A 20833-nucleotide genomic window follows, 5' to 3' on the forward strand; every position below is an offset into this window, starting at 1 on the left:
GGACTCAGCCAGTTAAATGCTTTATCTTCACCAAGCCCCCTCCCAGAAGGGCGGTGCACGTCTGCCCTGCCATCAATACTGCAACACACAGCCCTGGCAGCTAAAGGTATACAGTAAAGAGTACAGTTGAATGAAATCCACATTTTATGTGAAGAAGCAATTCAAAAACCTGAATGGGTGACTATATTAAAAAAAAAAATACTGCTATTATTGGCTTTTTAAAATGCCATAGAATGCCCTTTATTCAAGAATAAAATAAGAAAGGGCTATGGGGATATATTTATGAGGAAATGTTATCTATCAAATATAGAGCATATAAGAATAGTCTGAGAAACCCTTGTGCTTGCCAGACAGACATGTTCCAAAGGCTTCTGCAGAGCTACACAAAATGAGTAATTATATTACAATTGCAGGTTTTAATGCACATGGAAAACACCCCAAGTAAAATTAACTTATCATTTTATTTTTAAAAAAAAACAATAGTACCAAATTCCAGGGAGAATAAAGGAAACCTTACCAAGCATGTCAGCAGGCTTCATGCAGGCTGAGCACTACATGCAACATTGATTTCTGCTCCAGCAAGGGTCTACCTACAGGCATCAGCAACGAGGGTGAAAGAAATTATGAAGGGCTCATTCATTTCCAATTCCTCCATCATTTCCCACCCAGTTCCTCAAAACAGATGTGCTCTTGTTGCCCCTTGCAGGACAGCTACAGACCTTACACACTAGCCTTGCTCCCTTTCCCAAATGGTGAAATAAAAGCTGCTGCAGCCAGCATACAGGTATCTGACAATGAAACTAATGTAGTTTCTACCTCACATATCAAGCACTACCAAAAAATATCCTGAAGAGCATGAAAACTAGGAAAAACAAATGTTTTTTCATTGCTTTTACTTTTTGTCCTAAATTTTAGTAGAAATTGAGACTGTTTAAATGCTACACATATCTAGGAAATCTTTAAAACCTGATGTGACTTCAGCTAAAGTAGGAGCATTTGGCATCTCAAAAAGCTTCTTATCTCCATAAAAGGCCTCTTTTCATCTTTCTGAGGAAACTGAACAATACAACAGAAACTTTCAAAATCTAGGTGAAAAACAGCACACATAATGAGGGAGCTTCAAATATCTGTATCTCAGGTTTGGACTGTTTTAATATAGCAACAATGATTTGACAAAAGTATGTTGGAGATTTAAATGGTTTCTGAGGATTTCTATAGCAGGCAGGAAACAATCATGATATTCAAAGCACTACTCTAAACAAATTGCTCTACTGGAATTGTTAGCTCCCTGCAAATTCTATAGAGTCTTTGAATATTAGTGTAGAAAGAGATTCACATTATTTAACAGATTTCAATATGCAGTTGGAAGAATGACTAACACACAGGTATCATACCTATCTTTATTAAAAGAAAATAAAGCAATCAAAGGACCCATTCATTTTGAGTGATTTCCCTGGAGCTGGGCTGATAATCAAATACTATAGGATAATATAGTACTGCTAGTGATCTTCAAAATTAATAGCAAACATATATATATATATATATATAAAGGAGTAAGATTTACAGAGTAAATATAGCAAACAAAACAGTTTGTTCTCTTAGGTATATAAATCAAATAATGTCAGTGTCTGTGGATATGAACAGCATTGTATGGCCATTGATTGTTTACATGCTGCAGCACAGCAGAGTTTTTGAGTTGGTTTCCTTGCTGTAATGAAATCTCTGGGACCACATGCCATATCCACTATGGATACCCTATACACCAATCTGCCATAATGATCAGATATGCATTTTGATCAGAATATTATGCAAGGATCATTTATCCTTAAAAATTATCTTAAAACACTGTGCAAGGTATTCCTAAAGAACCACTGTTAAAGATTTTTTTTGTTTTTCCTATGCCTAACAGTGAGATGAGGTGGCATGCAACTGGCTCCTGGGAAGATTTAAAGTAATTCATCATTTATTTTCTGAAATTATGATGGGTTTTTTTAAAATATACATCCCTTTTTCCATCGCATGCAATTGTAAATTTGGTACATAAATTATTTGTGCAAAGTTATTTATTACTGCTATATACACAGGAAAATTTTGGAAACTTTTCTGCTTTTCAGGGGATTGTTTTAACAATCTGTGTAAACATGTAAGCTGTTTTCTTACTAAAAGGAACTGATCCCTAATGTGTTTTCACGAGCTTATTGCATATATATGAAGTCTGCCTTAAATTGTGGAGAGCTGGTAATTTTGCTTGTTTTGTAACAAGATGCACCAAGATTATCTTAAAGAAATGTGAAACATTTACTTTAGGAAATTATTTAGGGCCTGAAATACTTCATGCACTGAATCATGTTCTACTGAGGAACGAAGAAAATCAAATTGTCACTTTTACATTTAGCCAACCCCAAAACACCATCTGGATGGAAACCCTCTTAGTACTAAATTATAAGAATTTTCATTACATAGAATCATGGAATCATAGAATAGTTTGGGTTGGAAGAGACCTTAAAGGTTATTTAGTTCCAACCCCCTGCCATGGGCCAGGACACCTTTCACTAGACTTTTTCCTCCCACAGCACAAAATTCAGTTTACTTAAATACTTTTTGGTCATACATTAATGAAGAAACATTACAAAATTGGTAGGAATCTTGACTTTTGGTTTGCTTTGGCTAGTTTAAAAAAAAAACAAACAACAAATATTGTAACATTCAGAAAACTGACTAATACTTGTACTTATTAACTGGAGTAGTCAAAATATGTCTTGTTGCCAAAATATCCCTGTAGCACTACAAGTTATTAGCTTTTATAACTACAAATTTTACTAAGATAAAAGAATATCAGGAATCTAATTCTTACCATTCTAACAACTAGAGGCCAAATTCTGCCTTCCCTTACAGTCATGCAATCACAGTTGTTAACTGTTGTAAGGGCAAAATTTAGTCCCAAAGCACATTTTTATCTAAACACATATATTTTCCTACAAATAAAAAAGCCAACCAAGCTATGCCTTATTACTGCTCTTCCCTTCTGAAGGGTAAATTCTGATATTTGAAATACCTAAACTGTATTTACAGCTGTACAACCCTGACGCCGCATACTTGCAAAATTTCACTTGTACTCTATAAACATGGAGTAACTTTTACCATTGTCTTAAACATTTTTCTTAAAACAGAGAAAGAGCAGAGCAGCTTAGACATTTTCTTTGTCAAATTCGCACACGAAATACATGGTAATGTGACAGGCAACATCATTCCAGCCCCCAGAGGCCACCATCTCCACACAGTCCTCCTCGTCGTAGGCGTTGTTGGGCTCCCCGCTGCGCCATTTGTTGAAGGTCTGCATGGGCGACCGGTCGGAGTAGACGAAATTCCCCTCTTTCTCCAGGTCGTTAATCCCAATGAAGACCCTGGTGAGCCCAGCTTGGTTGATGTACGAGGCAATCAGGTTGTTGGCAGTCTCGTCCTTGGGCATGCTCAGCGTCCCTCCTCGTCCATGGCAGTACAGCTGGGCCTCCTTGTACCTCTTCTCCTCCTTGACCAGCAGGTAGATCTTATTGTCGGTCTCGCGCACGCCGGCGACAGCTGCGGGGGAGGGCAGTGCTGAAAAGTGAGCACTCGCATTTCTATAAACCAAGTCACTGCACACCCCAAAACAGCTTCACAAATCAGAGGTGGAACGGTGGCACTCTTTACGAGTGATTACACCGATAAAATGGGGCAAAAAGAAAGGAAAGGAGTTATGTAAAATTAACCTACCATTTTTTATGAATTTTAGTTCTGTCGTCAGCTGGGCTACTTGAATATCCATTTCACCAATAGCCTTCCGTAGCTGACTGCACTCACAAGGGATGCCTGTGAAATGATATAGATACACCCAAATCAAAAAGCTACCTAATTTCAACAATTATCTTTATGAAAAGGCCCAGCGTGGCAGCTCTGGAGAAAGCTGTCTTGCAAGTAACAGACAGAAAATTAGAACCTTCACTACTCTGCACCATTATATGATTCTCTGGGGTGTCTAGACCTGTGCAAAACAGGTCAGTTCACCTCCTAGGAATCTTCCATCCTGAATAATTAGTACTAACCTAAACACAGATAGATATTCTCTGCAAAACACCCACAATATTTTTTTACTAAAAACATTTTTCAAAAATTCCCATTTTCAGTAAAATTATTTTCTTTAGTTTTCTCAATGATTTCTTTCACAGAAAAAACATTGTTTGCAAGTTCTTCCCAAGGAATATATCCCAGCAGATTCAAAATTCCAACCACATATTGCACATAATTACCCGCAAAATGCAGTTCTGTGTTTTTGAAAGTACAGAATTTACAATACTTCTGACAATAAAATTAGACACTAGAAAATCATCTGTTAACCCAAATTAGGGTATAGGTTTGACAAAGATAATCCAAATGTGAATACTAAAAGAATAATTGGTACATCTCTGGCCACAAATCTCAAAATAAGGATCAATTACCATTTGCATTTATTACAGTTTGCAATTCTGTATGTAATTATTAAAATCTGCATTGGACTACCCAATTACTCTGCTCAGTTGTGTAAGTCAGCCTAAGCACAGGGTACTTGCCCTGCAAAACTGTGCATGCTGGCCAGGTGCACAGCATGCTGGCTCAAGAATTACAAATTAATGTTCTCATGAGAAATCTAATCTGTGCGCCTCCAATGCACTCTGCCAGGAAGGGATGAATTCAGTCCAATCCAAACCTGCCACTCTTGCAAGGCTTGCACTTATGCTAGGCTGTTTCTCTAGAACATTTTACACCTCTGAAAGATCCATGCACCTCCATGTAAGAATCTGAAGAGAGGGTGAAGAGAAGACCAAGCCAAGTTCTGCTTGGTGGTGCCAAGCAATAGGACAGGAGGCAATGGGCAGAAATTGATGCACAGGAAGTTCCTCCTGGACATGAGGAAGAACTTCTTTACTATGTGGGTAACTGAGCACTAGAACAGATTGCCCAGAGGAGTTGTGGAGTTTCCATCCCTGGGGATATTCGAGAACTGTCTGGACACAATCCTGAGCCATGTCCTCTGGGATTACCCTGCTTGAGCAGGGGTTGGACCAGCTGACCCAATGTGGTCCATTCCAACCTGACCCATTCTGTGATCTGTGTTCTTGACAATCTCCTGCTCCTATAACTATAATCCATGGATGGGCAGGAACATCCAACCTGCTCCTTTGTGTTGACTGGAAGACAAAGAGAGATATGCAGAAACATCCCTTTCCCCTGGTGATGAATGATACAGACAGTCTGGCTTCATTTCCCATTAGGCTTCTGGAGAGATTGCTCCTCAGAGAAAGTATGAGATATGTTTTAGCATATACACTACAAGTCCAGCAACTGCTGCAACTTCAATGATTTTAAGTAATTTGAAAATTTCACAGTTAAATATTACAGTACTGATGAAAAAAATAATGTATTATTTCCCCCAGTATGTAAACAGATGTATTTTTAGTGATGAAAAGTCTTTCACATAAACAAGGTGTGTTATGGATTACCTGGGTCACCATTAGGACCTGGTGGTCCTATGTCACCATTATCTCCTTTTTCACCTGGAGACATGAAAAATAACATAATGTTAATGCTGCCTTTTCTGTCAATAGTTCATTTAACACTTATCTATTATTTTTCTAGTAAAATTCAAACATGTAGAGTAGAAATATGCCCAAGCAAAAATAAAGATTTTTCTATCCTAGTCATTCCACAATAAAGGCCAGCCAAACCTATGAAACTTGAACCCAAATAATATGCACCAATATTCACTTCTTGACATTCATAAATTTCACAGAACTAGTAAATTTAGATGCTGTAGAGGGAAAAGGCTGGATATACCTAAGTTTTGAATCATAAAGTCTGCCAAAGTACAGCACATCTTCCCATCTTCTTTAACTGTCCACACTTGTGTGACAGTGCAAAGTTCTTTATTTATCCTCAAATCAGAATACTCACAGTCCTTTAAGACTAAATATACTGCTGCCACAGCAAAGGTAACTGGTTGAGAGATCTCAGTGACCTGGCTGACTACAGTGTGAGAAAATTCCTACTACAGTAAACTGTGAGACTTGTTAGCCATTTTTCAAGCCCCTAAACTTTTCTGAAACATAATGATCACACATTTTTCTCCTGAAACAAAAATGGATAAATAATTGAATTAAACCTACCTTTTGAACCAATAGGACCAATTTTTCCATGACGTCCTATGCTGCCTTTCTGTCCTTTGTCCCCCATTTCTCCTATACATAACAGAAAGATGAAAGGCACAAGGTAGCAATGTAGTCTGATTCATTCAGATTCTACTATGTTTGCAATATCAGTTTTTAAAATTAACAAATTCTATACCCCAAATATTCATTGAACTATAGAGGTCTAGCTCAATCCTTGTGGAGAACTTACATACAGCAACCTAGACAGTGATTTTATCTTTGCTAAACAATTGACATTAACAAGGCATGAAGGTGTAATTGTCAACAGTTCTTTTTTGAAAACCACTGGAAAAGCTTTTCCAAACTCCTTTCAGCAGATCATGACAGAATTATGTTGAAAATACAGAGGATTGTTGCATTCAAGCATGGATCAGCAGATTAAAACTATCATGGAGTTGAGAAGACGTAAAGGATCCAAGCACAACTGACTTTTCATCTCAGACAGTGATTCCACTGTAACTGAGGGCTGGCTTTGGGCTTAATGACTTATTTATACAACATAAATACTGTCATATGAGGTAGGTTTCCCTCTGTACCACACTGTTAGAGGAGAGCGGGTATGGAGGGACTGCAGGGATGAATGCCTGCTGAGGCTCCCATCCTGCAGAAATCTAAGCCCAAAACTGCTTTAGGAAATATTTATGAAGTTGTTTTCAGTGACTGTTGAAAAGATTGTTTCTTTGCTGAAAGCAACATCTGCTGTGCTCTGGTCTACTACACAGGTGCAGGGAAACAATGAGACAAGCTAGGAGGAAAACCCACCAGAGGGATCCAGCAACTGGACTTGTGCAAACTGTCACAGCTCAGCCTCAGCTGTGGATCCATGACAACTGAAGATCTGCTCCCCCCTGTTGCTACTGCCTCTGGACAGACGTGTATTTTTGAAAGCTGGATAATTTTATTACCCATTTTGTCATTACCATTAACTTAAAGGTGAAATCAATAACAAGTTTCAGAATATAAACTGATCACTGCTGGGCTAAGAGATGTTGTATCTATTACTCCATGAAGTCTCAAGCAACCCTTGTCACTTGATGGCATGGGCCAGAAAGAAACCATTTCCTCTGAATTGAGAGAAGCTAAATATGTGTGGTTTGCTGGTCTGATTAATTATTGGCAAGTCCTGCAATCAATCATTTTCCTTTGTTTCTAACAAGTATCAAATTCAGACACTACTGGACACAGGCTTTCACCAGAAAACAAAAATATCTTTCTCTTATCTACTCCTACTGGAAGTACCAGCTTGTAATCAGTTTATCAAGTTGCTCTGAAAATGATGTCTCTTGCTTTGCAGATTATTGAATTGGGATTACCACATAAAAGATTATCAGATGTTTGAATTCTTTCTCTTTTCAGGCTGCTACACCTGAAATTAAATAAACTCATTGATCTAATGTGTAAATAAAATAAAATATATAAAATTATTTCACTTTCTTTCTTGTAGAAATTGCCTAGAAAATTAACTGCTTCTCAGTCACAGCCAGTAAAACCCATGTGCTCTGCTCAGAAGCAAAAGGAAAGTGTGTTATCTCAAGCAATGAAGACATACATTAAATCTCCTTTCCTCATTAAAAGAATTGTTCACATTTGGGTTTCTCTTACAGTGACTAACCCCTGCTTCCACTCCAGGGGCTTGCTTATTCTGCTTCTTCTGCAGAATAAATCACAAAGTTTCAAGAGAGACCCATCTGCCTTGAGGGTTTCAGAAGTTTTAATACCTTTTGTAAAGCCCTTTTTAGTGGCCCTATGGTTGTCAAAAATGCAGTCTGAGTCTTAATGAAATCAGGAAGTGATAGCTGGAAAGAAATGGGGACAATAAAAGAAATTAAGTCTCCATAGACCAAAAATAGGAAATCAAACACAAAGAGTGAATAGAGAACTGAAGAAAGTCATCTGTCATCTCCCAGATGAAGGTGGCATAGATTGGAACCAATTATAGAAGGTTTAAAGGATTTGGGAAGGAACTGAAGAGGAGGAAATTCTAAATTATCTTCTTGGTGGCTTTTTCAGGCCCACAAATAAGTGAAGAAATAAAATTCCAGAGATGAATGGTGGGCTGCAAAACAAGTGAAAAAATGAGGGGTTGTACTCTGTGCCATACTATAAATGGGGATCACAGAGTATGGGCAATCTCATCAGGATTATTTGGAACAGACAAGAAGGTATAAAACTATCTAGAAAAAGAAAAAGGCATCAAAAAGAAAAATCTAGCAGAAATGCAAATTCACCATATCACAGACAAATTTAATCTAATCCTGTTAAAAAGAAGAGAGCAGTAGTTTTCTTCCCAAACTTAAGGATTTTAAGACAAATCAAATCAAATTCATGATTTGACATAGAGAACATCACAGACACCTACCTAACAAGGAAAGTAGAAGTGTACCAAACCACACCAAAGGTCTCTTGAATCTAGTGCCATCTTTAACAGCAGTCTGCAGAGGATACTTAGGAAGAGAACATAATATATAGATGAAGATTAAAAAGTCTTTCCCCCAGTGCACCTCAATAATCGTGCAGCAGTCAGCATTCCCAATGCAAATAGATTGCCTGACTTGAATAAGAATGATATTTTTAAAGGATATAATGATGCTATAGTAGTAATCTGCATTCAGGACACTTCATTTTTAAAAAAAACTATTGGCAACTGGAAATCAGAAAATTCCAAATATGTCAACAGGCTACAGAACTGCTTTACACTGAAAAATATAAATTATCCACACTAATGAAGGTCAGTGATTGGTGAGGGAACCACCAATTGTCCATGTACTCACTCTTGGTAAGTGGCTACAAGAAGTTACATCCTATCATAGAATCATGAAATGGCCTGAGTTGGAAGCAACATTAAGGATCATCTAGTCCCAACCCCCTTCCATGGGCAGGGACACCTTCCACAAGATCAGGTTACTCAGGGCGCCATCCAACATGCCCTTGAACACTCTTTGAGGGATGGAGAATCCATAGCTTCTCTGGGAAACTTGTTCCAAGGTCTCACCATCCTCACAGTAAATAATTTCTTCCTTATATCTAATCTAAACTTGCCCACTTTCAATTTAAAGCCATTCTTCTTTGTCCTATTATTACATGCCCTTTCCAGCTTTCTTGTAGGTCCCCTTTACTGGAAGAGGCTCTAAGGTCTCCCTAGAGCCTTCTCTTCTGCATGTTGAAGAAGCCAAACTCTCTCAGCCTGTCTTCAAGGCAGAGGTGTCCCATCCACCTCTGATCATCTTTGTGGCTGTCCTCTGGACTTGCTCCAACAGGTCCATGTCCATCTTATGTTGGGGGCCCCAGAGCCAGGGCTCTCATGAAAGCAGGGTAGAGTGGGAGAATTACTTCCCTCAGCCTGCTGTCCATGCTGCTGTTGATGCAGCCCAGGATGTTGTTGGATTTCTGGGCTGCAAGGGCACATGGCCAGCTCATGTTGAGCTTCTCTTAAACCAACACCCCCAAATTCTTCTCCTCCAGGCTCTTCTCAATCTATTCTCTGCTCAGTCTGTATTTGTGCTTGGGATTGCCGCAACCCAGATGCAGGAACTTGCACTAGGTCTTGTTGAACTTCATGGGCCCACCTCAAGCCTGTCCAGGTCCCTCTGGGTGGCATTCCTTCCCTCCAGCGTGTTGACTGTGCCACACAGCTTGGTGGTGTTGGCAAACCTGCTGAGGGTGCACTTGATCCCACCATCTGTGTCACCAACAATGTTAAACAGATATCCTTACATGAATGAACAGTGCATAAGCACAGGAGGCATTTTATATAGCTGGGGCAAATCAATTTCACCCAGCATGAGCCACCCTAAAGTTAGGGGTTTTAGTCTAAGATATTTATCTAAACTCCCACAGTAGGCAATGGAAAAATAAACACCTCTGAGCAGGGATCCATCCCACTCATGTTAGACAGGTATCATAATCAGAATAGCTAGAAAATCTGCAAAGGAAACTAAAGCTAGTGAGAAATCATCCAATCTAGAGAGGCAGCAGAAACGTTTAAAGGATTTGAAAGTACATTCAAAGCCAAAGTGAAAATAGTACAGTACATTCCTGAATGGAGGAGTTTCTATTTGGCAGCAAGCAAGGACAAATAAGCGCCCTCATGAAACATTATCTCACTAGAATTATGTTAACAATATATCACCAAGCTTCTTCAAACCAGTGGTTCCTCTAGCCCAAGACTTTGTTTCCTGTGATGGCAGCAGAAGGTGCAGTCCAGGAAGATCCCACAACCACAGCCACTATCTGCAGGTGAAATTGCTGGCCCTGTCCCCAGCAGCTTCAGAGAGTGCCTCCTAGTTCGGGTACAATGGGATCTGGTGATTCTGTAATCTTGATTATAACCTCCTCAGACTACTCTCTACAGATGGAAGAGTCTCAGTCTGTCCAGTTTCTCCTTCTGAGGCAGCTCCTCTTTTTCACATTTTTGGTGCCCATCTTTTACCTCTCAAGTCCTTTTTGAGACAGAGGCCAAAAGAACATTCTTGAGACAGTACATGTCAGGCTTTTGTACAGAACAAAATCAGCTGCAAAAGAAGCTTCCTGTTTTGTCCTTTGTCCTTTTGTCATCCTTCTGTGATGATGGGCAGTGTTCTGTTGGCCTTGGGACTCTTGCTAATGACTTCAGAGCAGTCCTTGAGTTTTAAGTGACAGTTAGGGGGTTTGGCATCATTTAAGTATGGATTAAATCATGCATCCCTAATTTCCCCAGGCAATATATTTATTTACATTGAAGCCCATCTGCCACCTTTTTGCCCACTCAGTTTAGCAGTATTTTCTCAAAATCCTATTGAGTTCAGGTGGAACTGAAAGACAGTTTTGAACCAGATACCCACTTTGCGAATTCACAGCTGTCAATGTCAGGACTTTTATATGGAATACTGCCTGCAGCACTCCTTAGTGAGCAATAAATTCATGTAGAAATTGACTCAGAAATGCAAAGGATTGATTGATTACATATTAATAAGCAATCAGTAATAATAAAATATAAATTAAGATATTATTACCTCTTTTTAGAATTTGATTATACAAATGACTGAGCACTCTGGCTCCAATCCAGTTAAATTAATGAGTCTTCTCTTCTACTTAAGAGGTTGTGGCTGTATTAGTAAACTAAATGCCTGGGATTATTCCCTGGCAGTGGGAACCAGGTAGTCAAGAATGGGACACTTCACGATACTAAATTGTCTTACTCTTCAAGCCAAGATAATCTTGCAAACTGCTCATTGTGTTAGCTCCCAAAATATACCTGGGAAAGTGTTAGCTGGCAAAAGTCAAAATCACTGTGTTAACACTGCAAAGGTAGAGACAATTGAGTTGCAAGCCCAAGAACAGTATGTGACACTGTATCACATACCATTATAGTTGAATATAAATTCAGTACAATGTATAAAGGCTGAAATTAAAATACTAAAATAATATACATTTAAAATGGTTATGGCTCTAAGAAAATTGAAATATCTTGAAGAACATAATTTTAATGTTCTGTTCCTTCAATGTTACATTCCAAGTGTAAATCCACTTTGCCCTCCTTATTTTGATTGCTGTAAGGCACTGTGGGAATATTCACAGAATGGTACTGGTACAGAACTGTCTGTGTGGAATTTGAAAAGATGGAAGTTATGGCCTCACAGACCACACCAGGACTCAGTTAAATAACTGAGTTTAATCCCAGCATGGAAGAGCACAGTACAGCCATCAGCGCAAATGGGAAAGTTAATTCTGTGAACTTCACAGCCCAAAACTTGCACTGCTTTCATCTGAAACAGCCATTGTACTCGACCCAGTGCCCCATGCTTTACATAAGGCCAACACAGTTTTATATTCTGCTGACATGCCATGCATCATAATTGACCTATACAATTAATTAAAAGCAATGAGGAAAGTAAGTGGAATTTAACCTTAATCAGCACCCAAAGACATCAGTATCTCTGATGTCACCCTGAAGCATCAGTACAGTCAGAACAAAATTAATTTCAGGTAAGCACCAGAAAGTTTTAATTTTTAATTTTTCTGAGTTACCAAAATCTGAAAATATCATGAGGAGAGATACGATAAAAACATCTGCAGCACTTTCTGATCTTGAGCTGTTCAGGTCAAATATTCCATAAGAAGATAGTTTCTTTTGTAAGCTATTTTATGGTTATTATACATCTATGAAGTTCAAAGAAACTAAGTACATTTTCTTCGATGAACTTGCTAGAAAAATGAAACAAAGAAAGGGGAAAGAAAAAAATAAAAGAAAAAAGATTAGTGTGATTTTGATGATGTAAAGACCAAAAGTAGAAACCTCTACAAATGTGGCAGAAGGATTACAGTTTCTCCCTCATGTAAACCATCACTTACTCAAAGAGGAGACCAAAAAAATAGAATTTACCAGCTTGCATCAACAGAAGGAGTCAAATATTAGACCAAGACAAAATTATCAGGCTTCAAGATAAATAGAAGTGGTTGAACACATGCTTACACACTGACTGAAATTCAACAGACTACTGCATAGAAGCAGGACTGCTGTCTGTGGGTGGTTTTAGGGGCAAATGCAAAATGAAGGAACAATTATTTTTGCCAAACATATTGTTATATTTTATTTTTGTCTGAATGTTCCATCTTCTGGATTAGAAATAGGAAAATCCTTGGTCTGTTGGAAGACAATGTACTCAGTCTCGTGCAGCTTGAGAGTCTAGAAAAGTATTTATGCATGAACTCAGCTACAGGTCTGCACATTACACACAATCTGTGGAGGTTAACCAGAGACTGAAAGGTCAGGAGACTGAAAGGTTTCTCCAGGTCAAAGTTGAATATTCTTCTGTGTCCTTTCCAAGGACCAGAAATTACATCTGTGAAGTCTGTTTGCTTATCCAGTTAACGCTGTGACATTCAAAGTGTACTGGATGTAGTATCATGATGAAAGTGGTGCCATATAATCCAAATTGTTTTTAAGGTATCTGTGTTATTTTCTTTGACGAAGTATTTGTGGGAAGGAGTTGATCAAGACAAATATCTACAAAATGTACAGCATTAATGAAATGACTAGTTAATTAGAACTCACTTTAAACAAGAGCTTGTTTGTAGAAATTTCTCTATGAAAAAAGGAAAGCAGAAAAATATGTTGCTACAGAAGTAGCAAGAAATTTTGCCTGTGTTTAGTTGAAAGCACTACCTGGAAAAATACCGATACAGCATGCATTAGTATTCCATTTTCTTTAATCTCTTTTCTGTTTCGCTTATGTTTTCTCATAGTGCGTTTCCACTTCAGTGTTTCTTCTTTCAGTCTCATCAGAATTCTGGACTTTTGTAGGTAAGAAAAACTAGAAAATTACCACTGCTGTTAGCATTAATCAAGCATACCTCACGAGAACTATTTTTCAAATAAAAGCAATTTTACAGTGGAAAATAAATAAATGAAATGCCACATCATGGATTGCCCTGACTGAAAAAGAGTACTTTCACATCTCAGATGGACAAAGCATTTTGAAGTGACATGACAATATGCCAAGATATAGAAACATGCAGGAGCACTCATGTGGTGAGTCTCAGTGTGGTGAGAGGGGTTCTGAAGGAGTTGTCAAGACAATCTCATGCCAAAGGACACAGAGAAGGCTGAAGCACTTGGTGCTTTCTTTGCTTTGTCTCTGCTGGCAAGGGCTGCTCTCTGGCCTCCCAGTTCTGCATGTCTGGTAGCAAAGATCTGGGGAGGACAAGCTACTCATGGCAGCTGAGAATTGAGTGAGGGACTGCTTCACCTGGATGTACACGAGCCGAAGGAATTCAGGGGTGCTGAGAGGGCTAGCTGGTGCTGCTGCAAGGCCCCAGAGTCTAACCAGCAGCTGCTAGGGAGTCCTTCACTGCTGAAAGGGAGGATGAAGTAGAAGATGCTCCATGTTGGTAGGAATGGTTGGTGCATTGGAGGGTGGCCCTGCCAGTCAGGAGGAGCTGGACAAGATGCAGAAATGCATTGGCAGGAATATCATGGGTTCAGCCAGATCCTAAGCTCCTCATCTGCAATACTTTGATGAAGTCTGGCCCATGGCTGGGTAAAAAACTCCTTTGCCTTAGAGGACCCAGAGACTTTTCGGCCCTCATACATGAGAAGCAAACTGAAGTCCAGCTGAGGAAGATGGTTTTATTTAGCTCAGAGTATAGAAAGGCGAGGGGGGAATTAATTACAGTCTTCCACTACTTACAAGCAGTTTCTAGAGAAGATGCAGCCTTTTCTTCTCAGAGACACACAGAGAAAGGGAAAGATGCCCTTGATTACAAGCTACAACAGGTCTTCACAATGACACCAGTGAAACAGACTGATTAAAATTTATGTGGAATCTCCATCCTTGGAGATTTTCAAAAGTCTACTGGACAAGGCCCTGAGAAATCTGCTCTGATATTGAAGTCTGCCCTGTTTAAAGCAGGAGATTGGACTAGATGAGCTCTTGACGACCATTTAACCTAAAATATTCTGTCATCTACACTTCAGGCTGCATTACCTTACAAGAGCCAAAATTTTAGTTTCCAATATTTTTTTTCTAAGAGTCATCTTTGAAAGTAAATCTACATAAGGGAAATACATTGACTGAACACACACACCCCTCATGGAAGTTATAAAATGTATTGTAGGAGGAAGAGCACTAGCTATGAATTTTGGTCCCTAGCTAATCAGTATCAGACTTCTGTAACTGCCTAAAAGAACAACATAATGGATCATGCATCATCACAAGGAAGCATAAATTATCTTTACAGTTGCTTTGAAAGAAAGATTGTAAACTCAGTTCAGTAAAAGCTAGCTCTAACCTTCTAATGACAGGAATGTCAATCTTTAATTTCAATATTGAAGTCAAAGAATTTGACTCCTGCTAATTTGAACCTTTCAGAACACAAACCTCCCAGAAAACTTATGAAGGTCAAATTTCCTCCTTGCTTCAGGAGGAAACCAAATGTGAAAAACCAGAATTTTCTGCAAGACAGAGTGCTATGTTTCCCTCAGCTGCATAACTGAATACTGTTGAGCACCATTCTTCTCAAGAGCTCAAAATATTTTTGAACTACAATGCAAACAAATTTATCACCATTTCCCCATATCCAAAAAATGTGGGAACACTCATGTTCATCTTTGCCTATTATGGCTTACTGCCTTCCCTCAATGGTTTTAATTAAGATGTTGTGAGTGTTCAAATTCACAAAAAAAAGAAACAAGAAAATTGAGCCTTGTGAAGTTTTCCCCTCTGATCTAATACAAGGTTTTCATTTGCAGAAGGCAAATTATGAAGGAGACATGATGATGCCTTTCTTCACAAAGACCTTTTTAAAAAATTGAGATTTTTTTTTAATTTCCAAAATATATCTTTTTAACCAGAAGAAAATACTTAGTCTACAAAGGAGTGCATATAGTTGTACTGGTTTTGGCTAAATTAAATTAAGTTAATTCTTATCATTGTAGTTCTGAGGGTGCTATATTTGGGATGTGTGACCAAAGCAATGTTGATAACACAGAAACATTCATTATTACTGAACAGTGCTTGCACAGGATGAAGGCATTTTCTGCTCGTCACCCCACCCGACCAGTGAGGAGCTGGGAGTGCACACAAAGCTGGGAGGGAACACAGCCAGGACAGCTGAGCCCAGCTGACCCAAGGGAAATTCCCTAATGTATGGAACTGTGCTCAGTATGTAAAGCTGGGGGAAGAAGAAGGAACAGGGGGACATTTGGAGTGATGGTGTTTGTCTTCCCAAGTCACATTATGTGTGATGGGGCCCTGCTGTCCTGGGGATGGCTGAACACTTGCCCGCCCTTGTGAAGCACTGAATTCATTCCTTGTTATGCTCTGCTTGTGTGCATGTGGCCTTTGCTTTCCCTATTAAAGTATCTTTATCCCAACCCATGGGTTCTCTCTTTTACCCTTCTGATTCTCTCCCTCATCCAAACCAGGGGATATGACTGAGTGGTCATGTGGGGCTGAGCTGTTGGTTGGGGTTAAATCACAACAGCACAAAACAGAAATGGCCAAGGATTAACTGGTCACCCAGTTAAGGGAGCAAGGACCCCCATCCTCATCAGCTCACAAGAAAAAGCAGCATTTTCTCAGGAATGACTTCCAAAATATTTTCTTTATCAGTTACCTTTTTCTCCTGGAGGTCCAACTCTGCCTGGACGACCTGGAGCACCTTTCTCCCCCTTTTCTCCAGCCTCCCCTGTTGATACAAAAGTAAACAAAAAGAAGAATCATATTAAACCAGGACTATTTTCTGTTAGCAGCCATGACAAGAATGCCATTCTCCTCAGTGAAAAAAACAGAAGCAGATGTGATCTGATTTAACAGCTTTACTTGACTGACAGAAAACAGATTTTTCTTCAGTTGATGCAGACACAGGAAAACCCTGTCAATACATTACTGAAGCCTCATACAACAGGTCTAGTTTTGTGGATGTTACTTATATCACTGACCTTCAAAAAGCCAATTCATTTAAGCAGAAGCTTCAGAATCAGACCCCAACTTAGCACAAAAACTTCTGTGTTCACCAAACTCTTTCCAAGCCTCTGCTAAGGATGTCCTTAAGTCTCAAGTGAAAATGGCTTAACTATGACCTCAAATTAAAAGGAAAAAAATGCCATTTTTGAGGCCTATAAGAAAGCACTGCTACATCCATCATTAGAGGGCCATTTTTAAGCACGAAAGCATTAACTCCCTGCTTCATATCCCCAGTTATATACTGTGCTTTTTAATCTCTGAAGTATGAATCACTATGTAGTGTATTGACATGCACATAGCTTGTGGTACATCATTATATTCAGCATATTTAAACATCACTTTCTGTAAAAAGTGTTTGCCTCCCTGGTGCCTTTCATTAAAAATTTGGGGATGCTTAGCTTGTTTTGCCCACTACCACAGCTACACTACCACTGTAGTCTGCCATTGACATAAAATTAAAATCTCTGACAAACAGAAGGTTAAAGAATGATTTATACAGCCACCTTGACAAAACAACATTTATATGAGGAAGGAGAAGAAAGTTCTACGGCTTCCACAGGATATAAAGTGCTGGTATGTAAGACCCAGAGTTAGCACAGCACATATGATATCCCAACACTGTATTTCTATGGAGGACAGTGAGCATAGCTGCTCTCCAGGAAGCTGATGGGAACACCACAGCAGGAAAGTCAGCGGTTATCATGCAGCCCACAAGCCCAGTTCTCTGGCATAGCTGGCAGCTGTGGTTCAGAGAGGAGTCACAGAGATGACATCTAAAAACATGTCACACTATGGCACATTTCAAATATGGAGCCTCCAGCTCTCTTTCCAAATCTCTCTCTTTATTGTAGACCTAGGTGGCTGTGAGCTGAAGTCAGCCCTCCATCTGTTATATTTTCATTCTTCAGGCTGCTCCAGACCATCTTCCCTCCCTTCAGACATGCAAAAATAGGCCATTCTCTGACCTTAATGAGGACAAACTTCACATAACCCCCAGTGAATAATATTGTTAGTATGAAACAGGCTATAATTTGGCACATTTGGGAACGTTACATTTTTATTATCAAGTAACCAATAGGCTTTCCATGATTGCCTTTCACCCCTCAGGGCTGGTTATGAGTTCTTTGCTTCCTAAAGATAAATCCTGACAATGACTTTCCCTTGCTCTCTGGAGGCTGAGAGCAGGCTATTACAGCCTATTGCTTTACACGTTCTTCAGAGTGAAAGCTGTGCATTAGGGATCAATAAAATAGATCACTCTTGCTCCAGGCCATTACGCTTGCCTGCATTTATTCTTATAATACGATGACACTGCATTCCTTAGTGTGGGTGTTTTAAAAACTTTCTCCAGGAGGAGATTGCTCCATTACAGGCCCAGCTACAGACCAGTTGACATTTTTTTCTTCTCAGCTGTTTTAAGGAGCAGGACCTTGGCCAAGAGGGACTGCTCAGTGGTACAGCACAGCTTTGCCTTGTGTAAGTCCCTATTCTTGCTGCTTGTACCCTGAGCATTGTGGAAATTGAGGAAGCAAAGCCTGTGCAGGTATCATGGGCAACAAAACAGTTTTCTGTCAAGACAATCAATTTAGTTTTTCACCAAAAACCAATAATGTTTAACTTCTTAATTCATGAAATAAAGAAAGACACCCCTGTGCCTCCTTTCTGGTCTCCAGTCCCTCGACCTACAATCAAGTCCCTTCAGAGCAGAAGGCTGTGATCTATGCATTATGGTCCCTACCTGACTGGTCTGTTGAGGCCTCTTCCACCAGCCACAGTCCCTTATCACTTGCACCTCTTGCTCAGTCTGCTCTCCATCCCTCCCTGGACATTTGCTCCAGCCCCACTGCAGGAAACTTTCCTTGTCAGCACAGTGCAGCATTGTCTATGCAGCTGAGACAGGGTGAGATGTCAGTAGTGCTCCACAGTGCTGAGATGCCCCATACTCCAAAAAGAAATTTAGCCCTGCCAAACTACGTCAGCTATTAAGCATTCCTGTCTGGTGATAACTTCTTTCCATTACTCATATTCCCCATGTGAGTAGATACATCAAGTCTGGGTGTAAAAAAACTGGGTTTTTTAACATTGCATTAATTTTTTAATGTATTGAACATCATTGAGACTATTAAGACGACTCCTGCTTTAGACTCTAGAAGGGAGACAAAACAAGATGGCAAGCTGAGAATTTAAGCTTTGAAGAACTGTTCTGTGTAATTTTTTTTCTCCACAATAGTAATAACTTCAATTTCATGTGCCTATCAAAAGAAACTGGACTTCAGGAAGAATATGAGTGAGCTGTGTAGTGAGGCTTCATCATCCATTGCTTTTTCACACATGGCACACTTTTCTTGTTATTAATATTGCTGGCTTTCTAAAACATGGTTCAGTCTGCTGTCTACATTCTCAGAGCCATGTTTTTTTCCTTACACTTTTTGTCTTGCTCCTGTATAGTCTTGAGTTAAAAAATAACCAACCTACCAAAACCTGTCCCCCTAAAAATCCCCACCAAAATGACTACAAAAAACAAAGAAAAAAAACCACCAATAAATCAAACCAAAACAAAAATACCCCAAACATACAAAAACCTCAAAACCAAAACAAACAAACAAACAAACCCCAAAAATATAACCAAACAGAAAAACCACCAAACCACAAACCATGAAAACCTGTCCCTAAGACCTAAACTGCTGACTTTAATGTCATTTGTGCTTTTACTATTCTTGGTGTCTTTAGTAGATTTCTTCCTCATCTATTTCCACCTCCGTTCTCATCTCATGCCCCTTCTGATTTTCTCTTTTACTCTGTGGGATCTTAATTGATTTTGTGTCATTTTACATTTATTTAGTTTCCAGTCTCTCCACTCTGATTCTTGAGCTCTTCTTTCTTTGTTTTTCCCTATTATTTCCTTCTGTTTTTCTAAAATTCCTCCTTTATGCTCCCCTGCTTCTGTGTACTTTTCCCTGATGACTTTCTCCTTCATCACCCCATTTGGGCTCCACTTTTTGCACCACCTCTTAAGTGTCTATCCTCTGCCATTCACATATCCCATGGTCTCCCTAATTTCTTGCATTTTTCCCAAGTTCTGACATAGCCATGCCCAGCAGCAGTGTGGAACTCTATTTCTCCACCACTGGAGATGTTGCTGACAGCCCAGGGAAGGAGGAGGAGATGGTGCAGATCTAAAAGCTGCAGTGAGCAAATCCTGCTGCATGGCAGCTAAATTTGGGCACATGGCCACACGCGTGCTGAGTTTAAAGGAAGCCTTGGCCAGTAAAATGGATTGGAGTTGTGCCAGCGGGGGACAGCAGTATCTCATCGCCACCTCTCTGAGCAGCCAGTCCCTCTGACAGCATAGTTGGACCACTGAAAGCTTTTTAGGCATTTCACATTAACTAGGTCTGTATCAGGTCATTTTGTGCTTCACTGAATTTGTACATCAATCTCTCTCAATTTTGCAAGGCTTATATCTTATGAAACTGAGTGAAATCATTAACACACAGTGGCTTTCAGGCCTCTCTCTGGTTTCCAGGCTCAGAATTGTCATCTGCCAAAAGGTCCTGCACAGTTTACACATTTTAAAAACCTCTGCTGCGCATAATTAATAATAATAATAATTAATTAATAAATAAATAAATAAATAAATAAATAAATAATATTCCTTGCATTACAATGGTAATCATAGATGCTAATTTTGACTGATTACAAAAATAAGAAAATCAATGCAAAGAAGTCACAAAACTCATTCTGTCAAGTTCTTTGATATGAAAAATATTTTCAAAGCTTGGGGCTGTGAAATCTGACCCTTTGACTGATCTTTCGTGCAAATTTGGACAACTTATATTTAACTTGGTGGTGTTCTCCTCTGTAAGTCACTTTTACACAGTAAATGTATCAAACAAATTAAACAACATAACTCAAGCCTTAGTTAAACCTCAGAAGGCCTGGATATAGTGTTGTTCTCTCTCATTAGAACATCTGTAGAAGGTCTATATATTATTAAGATCAAAAGCCACTTATTGAAGTAAATAGTAAAGAACAGCTTTTGGCTGAGTTCAGACATCCAAAGCTCCAAATATAATATAATATAATATAATATAATATAATATAATATAATATAATATAATATAATATAATATAATATAATATAATATAATATAATATAATATAATA

At 39.1% G+C, this 20833-nt stretch overlaps 1 protein-coding gene across 2 annotated transcripts in view; it reads right to left on the reverse strand.

Annotated features, from left to right (window-relative positions):
• Positions 1–442: 442 nt before the first annotated feature.
• The window catches only part of COLEC11 (collectin subfamily member 11), a 21737-nt gene continuing 1346 nt past the window's right edge, over positions 443–20833 (reverse strand). Inside the window, exons 2-6 of one of the 2 annotated variants that reach the window (XM_005426227.2) lie at positions 16317–16388; positions 6180–6251; positions 5517–5570; positions 3754–3849; positions 443–3579 (exon numbers count right to left, since the gene is read on the reverse strand). In XM_005426227.2, coding sequence (XP_005426284.1) covers positions 3188–3579; positions 3754–3849; positions 5517–5570; positions 6180–6251; positions 16317–16388 — 686 coding nt within the window. In that variant the 3' untranslated portion in view covers positions 443–3187. Of the gene's footprint in view, positions 3598–3753; positions 3850–5516; positions 5571–6179; positions 6252–16316; positions 16389–20833 lie in introns of both variants that reach the window. The other variant, XM_031061282.1, reaches the window with a different exon arrangement.

Source organism: Geospiza fortis, unplaced genomic scaffold (genome assembly GCF_000277835.1).
Source record: "Geospiza fortis unplaced genomic scaffold, GeoFor_1.0 scaffold139, whole genome shotgun sequence".
NCBI classification, from domain to species: domain Eukaryota; kingdom Metazoa; phylum Chordata; class Aves; order Passeriformes; family Thraupidae; genus Geospiza; species Geospiza fortis.